This window comes from Episyrphus balteatus, chromosome 2 (assembly GCF_945859705.1).
Source record: "Episyrphus balteatus chromosome 2, idEpiBalt1.1, whole genome shotgun sequence".
Lineage (NCBI taxonomy): Eukaryota > Metazoa > Arthropoda > Insecta > Diptera > Syrphidae > Episyrphus > Episyrphus balteatus.
The window spans coordinates 7,177,654-7,185,387 of NC_079135.1; the positions used below are offsets into that span (position 1 = coordinate 7,177,654).

Below are 7,734 nucleotides of genomic sequence, written 5' to 3' on the forward strand. Positions count from 1 at the left end.
CTTTCTTCGTTTATTTCCTATAACATTACCATGGTAACTTTGCATAAAATCGTTGTCAAAGACTCGCAACAAAAGTAAATAATTTATAATTTTTTTTTTTTTCGTTTTACAATAAAAAATAATAATTATATTCTTTGCAATAATATATGTCATTAATGTCAGTCACAATGAGAAACTCTACAAAAAATCGAACACAAAAAGGATTTGAAAAAACAAAACTTATTTTCTAAGAAAACTTAAAAAGAAACAAAAAACATAGAGATGTGTGTGTGTGTGAAATTATGTAAGTTGGTTGATTGAGTTGATATTTATAAAAAGCATACAAAAAAAAAACTATTTACAATTACAAATATTTTACAAATAAATATAAAATATTGTAGAAAAAAAAATCAGAGACAAATATTTGCACATTTTGGTTAAGTTATTTGTTGTTGTTGATTGTTGGTTGTTCTTGTTGTTGGATTTTAAGCAAAAGATCATTAATTGTTCTTCTTAAATATACATCATAATCACTTTACTTAATAATGATCATAGTGTCCATATTGACTTTCATAGTGTCCATTATAACCATCATCGTAGTATTGTCCATCGGCATAATTGTCATAGTCGTAGTGAATAGGCTGTTGTGGTGCATAATGGGACTTTGACACAACTGCAAATAAAAAGAAGAAAAAAAAACATTCATTAACATATAAATTGTTTTAACCTTTTCATAGAATAAGTGCACCACATTAATTTGCGACTACATCAATCAAATGCAAAAAAATAAACTTTGAAATCGCAATCTTTGACTAAGATCAAAGGGTATTGTTATTTATGACTACTTAACGTTTATCTACTTCATCTGAATATGTAACATTTGAAACGAGTGCATCCAATATCAAGAGATCAAAAACGAAACAAAAGACCTGAGGTGCAAACTCGATTGTCATCTAATGCAGTTCACATAGCAAAAATGCTTACAAAAAAACCACAACAACGACGACACAATCATCTTAAAAAAAACAACAATATTACATGGAATTACAAAAGCAACACACAAAAAAATCAGGTCAATTGGATTCTGTTTGTTTAGTTTTTCAAGCAAAAAAAAAAAAAAACAGCTCATTGTCTTCAGAAGAGTTAATAATTATTTCGACATTGAGGAACCACAGAGTCAGAGTGCGACTGAACTAAAACTCCCACCAATGGGAAAATATAAAAAAATTAACAATAAACTCTGGTATCACTTGGAGGTTTAGAGCAAAAAACGCATGAATACAAGTGATTCATTTAAAATTTTCCACGAGATTGAATTGTTGTAGGAAATTGAAAAAAGTCGTATTTGTTTGGAATGTTATAGTGTTTTGTTTTTGTTAGTTGTTATTTGTTATTATTTAATCCTTTTTTTCCCATATCAAACATTAAAAGAGACATTTTGTTTTGATTTATGAATTAATCTTTATAAATGTTTATTTTTTAGTGTTTTGTTTATTTAATGTGGTAGTGTGGCAGAGTTAAGCTTTTTAATATCTTTTTTAAGTTTTTTCATTGCAAACTTCAATGTTTTCGCACACAATAAGGTGCCTTATTCAAGCCTTTCTTAAATCTGGACACTAAATTTGCCATGGAAAAACCTTCGAACGAAATAATTGTTTTGACTTAAAAATTGTTCTGACTTCGAAAAATGAGAATCCTTGAAAGAGTTTAGGTACTATTATAATAGTTATGATTCTGGGGTAAAGGCTAACGCAATAGTTTATAATCAAAAAATCATGATTTTGCTCCATAAAATATAAATCAAACGAAATTGAAAAATAAAACTTGAAATATTGAACAATGATCGACTAAAGGTGTGAGTGAGTTCCAAAGTCAGATATCAAGATGAAGAATAAAGGAAAAAGAGCATACAACATTTCAGTTATTATTTTTTACTGAAAGATTATAGTGCTAAAAAAAACGCACAGTGACAAAAATTTCATTTCAAGTGAGAAAACTCGAGCAAAGATAAAAATCACAATAGAGCATTAAATAAGTCAATCAGCATTGAGAAAAATTAATAAGATGTTTGAATAATTGGGTGTAATTGGTTATAAGATCGGCAGTGGGATAAAACGAAAAATAAATCCATTTGATGATCGCCAAGTCATTAGAGAAGTTAAGGAAAATCCGATGATTACTGATCACATAGCAGTAGAAATTCAAGATTAAAACATTTCTAATGAAATTATCCGAAAAAGACCTAAAAGAGCATGCTGAAAAAGCAGTTTCATGCAACGACTCCATTTGATTTAAATGCCAAATAAAATCAAAATCCGTTTAAAAAAATCGGTGAAAGAAGATGTTCAATTTATCTGGTTACTTAGAATACATTTTTTCAAACCGAGAACGTGGAACGTGTTATCGTTTTTTTATCATTATTAGTTTATATTTAATCAACCCCTCGTTTTCACTTTACTTTAAAAGTCAAAAATTTAACAATTATTGCTTTTTTTATTGCATTTAAAAATGTTGTTTTAACAAAAAAAAAAAGTCAGAAATAAAGAAGTCCTTATTTTTGAAAAGGTTCATTGCTTTCGGGATCATTCATTGTTCATTGCTTACCGGTATCAAATAGGTAGTGAGTTAGTAAAATAAATTAAAATACTCAATTTTTTAACTTTTTTTCACTTTAGGCTACGAGTTTTAAAAATTTTGTAACCATCTTAATATGATAGAAAATTTAATTTTCAATGGGAAATGTCTTTTGACCATGTTATATGTAGGCTCGGTTTCGAAATATACCTATACAAAAAAAACTGAAAAACAACTAGTGTTTCCGTTTTTTCAGAAATGCACCAATGTATTAAGTAGTAGTTTTAGCTGAAGCATACTTTTATTTTACAAGGAATCATGTTCAGCAATAAAGACTCTTGAACGAATTTGTTCCATCTAATAGGATTTATTTAATTAATGGACTATTAAAAAAAGATATTGGGTATATAAAAACTTTTTTGAAAAATCAATTTTTTCAAAACGAATTATATTGAATGTTCTTGAAATTTTGTATAAATATATAGAATTTTTTTCTTGAAAAACTTTTTTAAACGAAAAATATTTCAAATTTTAAAAGAACAATTTAAAAAATTGTTTGCTGTACAAGAAACCAAATCAAAACAAAGGCTTTTTCTTGGATTTAAAAACAAGTTTTCACAGTTTGTTTACATTTCTTATTAAATTAATGATAAAATTAAATTAAAATTATTCTTTCATGAATGCTTCAAATCCAGTAGTGCATTTTATTTTTTTCATGTACATTATATTTACTAAATTTATGTATACAATTTAAAAAAAAAAATCAAATAAATAGTGAAATCACCTCCTTTTAATGCCTTTCAACTTTGGGGCTCAAATGAAGTATAAAGTAGTCGAAAAGATACATAAGAATTTGTTGAAAAAATTCTCCTACTGGGACACTTTATAGGCAAAAAGAATACTTTCGTGTACATAGTTTTTTTACAAGAGTGTAATATAAAATTGTGTATATTCAATGTTCTTTAAGAATAATAACAAACAACATCAATAACTTAACAACATCAATAACTTAAAAGTATTGTTTAATTTGGGGGAAAAAATAAAATTTTGTTTGATAAACGTTCCTTGCGAAAATAGTATAAATAGGAGGTTTTCAATAACTTTTTCCATAAATTTTCGTTGATTTTCTAAACAAACTATGTATGAACAAATACAAAACACTTATTACTAACAGTACATAATGATTGATTACATTTTTATCAAAAATAACATGTTAAAAAACTATTATTAACATATTTCTTACTTTCTTTTATTCACTTCACAGTGTCATCGATTTTTACGCCATACAAAAATTTTACTTTTTTTCTAGATTTGCATGACGATCCCCATTTGCAGATAGGTACTTTATTCAGTATCAATTAATATAAATTCAATTAATTACAAAGTAAACTAAACAACCTCAAACCGATATTCAATTTCCAGTAAACTGCCAAGGAAACTACTCTTTTCACTTCTTTTTCCTTAAATTGATAGTTATTGGTTTTTAATATGATATCCAGCGAAAGATAAACCAGAAGTACTCGTATCTCCTCAAATAAGGAGCATCAACCCCAAAATACACAAAACACAACTCTCGTGTAAATGAATGAAAATGCTGTGATTAATACCTAATTATAAACACACTTGTGGTTAAGTAAACCATCACTAATAAACTCAAAACTAAACATAACAAAAAATAACCACATTATTCATCTATTACATCAGACATCAACATCATCACACTATTAACTCTTAAGTGCGTGAAACTATTGAGAAAGGAGATGAACCTAACTCAATTCAAATCATATTGTGTGTTGTAAGAAAATGCTCATCAAATCCATTAATCTGATGAGTGAAAAAATTAGATCACATTTTAATGACGTATTTATCACATTTTTTTCTGAGTTTTGTATCTCTGTGTGGTAAAGAGTAGTTTTGCTTTCAGTATTATTATGTGTGAAAAGAATACTTTTTTCACTATTAACTATCATCTGATGAAAGTGAATCTTTTGTGATTGCATAACAAATTGCAAGGCGAATCATCCATAGAGTGATGTGCAGTGCGGATTGAATATTAATTGCATCGTCTCACGCAATGATGGAAGTATGAGTATCATCATCATACTCATCTTTCTGTGGTGGCGGAGATGATGATTGAAGTTATGGTGTGGTATGGTATGATCAACTACTGTGCCACTGAAATTACAAAAATTTATGTCACGGAAGACAAATTCGATAGATTTTTCTTTGTCCATTTTTCAAGAAGAGTTGAGAGTTTATTTCTCTTAATTCAAGTGCTTAGATAATAATAATAATAATAAAGGAAATATTTAAGTTTTTTTTTCTATTAATAGCAATTTATTGACATTAATTTTCTGTAGAATATAATAAATATTTTTTTTTATATTTTAAAGTCTTTGTAATACTTTTTGTTTTATGATTATCACGGTAAGAAAGATCGATAATAAAAATTATAATGAGAGAGATCCTTGAGTGAGCTTGAATTTGATTTAACTATTCTGAATGATATTTCAAGTGTTGATTGTTGTAGTAGTTTGCATGTCTGCGATAAAGCTTCACCATTCGGTAAGTATCAATGCCTAGTCAAATAAAAAAAATACAAAGAAGATTTTTGTATTTATGAGTTTTCTACTTTTTTTGGCAGAGAAATAGTGCGAAATGGAAGAAGTTTGCAGAACTACATGAGAAAGTAGGTAGGTGAAAATAATGAAACTAATGATATAAAATAAACTTGATTTTATTATTTTCATTTTGGTAAAATTAAAGTACTAAATACAGTTTTGGGTTTTAACCAGAAGTCATAAGTATTAGTTTTCTTTATTTTACTTTGAAAGCTCAGAAGTGATTGAAATATTTTTCTGAAGAATCGAGCATTTTTTTTTTTAATTTAGGATTGACCCTCCTTAAACCATTAATTTTTTCATTATTGTTTCTTTATAAGTTTTAGGCCATTTATTACTTTTCGGAAAGCTACCTAGTCTAAAGGTTTAAATAATGGATTGGTCCCAAGTATATCAGAATTTGGTTAATATGAAAAATAAAAAAAATCGATTAATTCATTCTTAAAAGGCTTTTTGCTTTTTTTTTGTTTTTTACAAAATTTGAGCTTTCAAAATTGTATGCGATTTGATTTGTTTTATAAAGATGAATTTTAAGAAAAAAAAACTTCAAAATCATTAAGGTCGTTTTTTAAAAACTTTTTTTTCATAAAAAATTTTTTGAAAAAATTCCAAAAAATTAAAAAAATTGATTAAGAAAAAAAAATTAATACATTTTTTAAAAATCCAATAATCTATTTTTTGAAATTTTTAATTTTGATTTTATATAGGCAAAATAAATGTTTTTGCATAAAAAAAAACGTTAAAACTGAACCATTAATTGATTTATCACACCAAAAACCATAGTCATAAAACTATATAGGAATGTGTTTTGATTTTTATTAAATTTCTTAAATATAAATTAGGAAGATTTTGATACAGACTAACGCTCTTAACCTATAATTTTGAATTTGAGAAAGCCTTAAATGTTGGTATTTCAAAATTCATTTCAAGTGTTAGACAATTTTTCAAACTGAAGTAATTTGCTGATTCAAAGATATCTGATATGTATCTCGAAAAAAATGTATAGCAAATAAAATTTTTTTCCTTTTTTAACCCTAAGATACGAAAAAAAGTATTTTTCTAGTTATTTCATGTGATTTTGCACTAAACGCATTTCAAAAAAATATCCTTACATTTTTTTGTAAATTGAAATATTCAGAAAAAAAGTTGAAGAGTTAGTATTTTATACATTTTTTTACTTTAGTTAGTTAATTTAACATAAAAAGTCCGTTAGAAATTTTGTTCAGTTAAAAATCTGTTAAATAATATCCACATTGTAAGAAGAAAAACAATCAAGCAAGATATTGTAAAGCTTCTAAAAGTAATGGGATATTCCAGTAATGATTAAAAAAAGTAAACTTACCATAAGGTGCTGGTGAAGCAAGAACAATAGGTTGTTGAATATGTTTGACAATTGGTTTGTGTATCACAGGCTTGGCAACAACAGCATGTGCATGTACTGAAGGTCCTGACTTGGAGACAACAGCATTGAAACCATTGATTGGATCAGCTGTGTAGTCAACGGTACGAATTGAACCATCAGGTTCAACTAATGAGTATTGACCTTTGGAAGAGAAGAAAAATGTTTTATTTTAGTAAAAGTATAGGATAATATTTTGATTAAACATAAACGAAAAATAAAATAGGAATAAAAAAATCTCACCTTTGACAACTTCACCATCACGAGTTTCATGCTGTGATTTGATATCACCAGTTGTGTGATCAGCTACACCATAATTGAAAGCGTATTTTGGATGATCCTAAAAAATAATTGAAATAAAATTGTAACTAACATATTTTCTTTATTTTTTTTTTGTATTTTAAAGTTTTTGTCTTTAAATAAGGATTTTTCAAAATTTATTTAATAAAATGTTCTACATAATGTAGTTATCATAATATTAAACTTAATTGTTCAAAAGTATTGTTTAAATATTTTTTTCAGCACAATTTATGAACACTTTCATGTAAAACAAAAGAGCTGAGAAGCAAACTCTATTTTGAATTGTTTTGAATAAATCGGTTAATTTTCACTTTAAAAGTCTTGTTTTTTCATTTTTCATCATCACTTCACTTGACAAACTCACATAATAATCCACAGCATATCCTGGATGGGCTAGGACTGTAGTAGCGAACATCGCTAAACACAAAACGGCAACTGATGAAATATTTTCCATATTATTTTTTTTTGGTATGTTTGTTTTATTTTTGTAAAATCTATTTTATATCACTACTCTTATTAGTCCTTTATTTTGATTACTTATTATAAACACTTTGATTTAATCGCTCGCAAGATGCCCGGTATACTGTGCCAATTCTAAGATCAAGTTTGTGTTATATACTCCAGCCAGTGGCTTTAGGGCGAACTCGAAGAAAGAAAAAAAAAAACCAAAGAAACACAAATATTGCCCCCTAACTGAAAGAAAATCCACACACCGCACGTTGATGGTTTTGATGTGAATGACAAACAGACATGAAAAAGAAGAAGAAGCTGAGGAGTAAAGGGTTTGTTGACAAGCTCAACACTTGAGACTTCATTTGAGTGGGGGTGAATATTTGAGGAGCTGCATTAGTGCGTTTTACT

General features: G+C 27.1%; 1 protein-coding gene across 1 annotated transcript; it reads right to left on the reverse strand.

The window, feature by feature from the left end:
- Positions 1–7,467, reverse strand: LOC129912791 (larval cuticle protein A2B). The gene is made up of 4 exons (XM_055991224.1): positions 7,238–7,467; positions 6,817–6,913; positions 6,517–6,717; positions 1–652 (listed from the first exon to the last, which is right to left on the reverse strand). The coding sequence occupies exons 1-4, from the start codon at positions 7,325–7,327 to the stop codon at positions 519–521; spliced, it is 522 nt and encodes a 173-aa protein (XP_055847199.1). The 5' UTR covers positions 7,328–7,467; the 3' UTR covers positions 1–518.
- Positions 7,468–7,734: the final 267 nt, after the last annotated feature.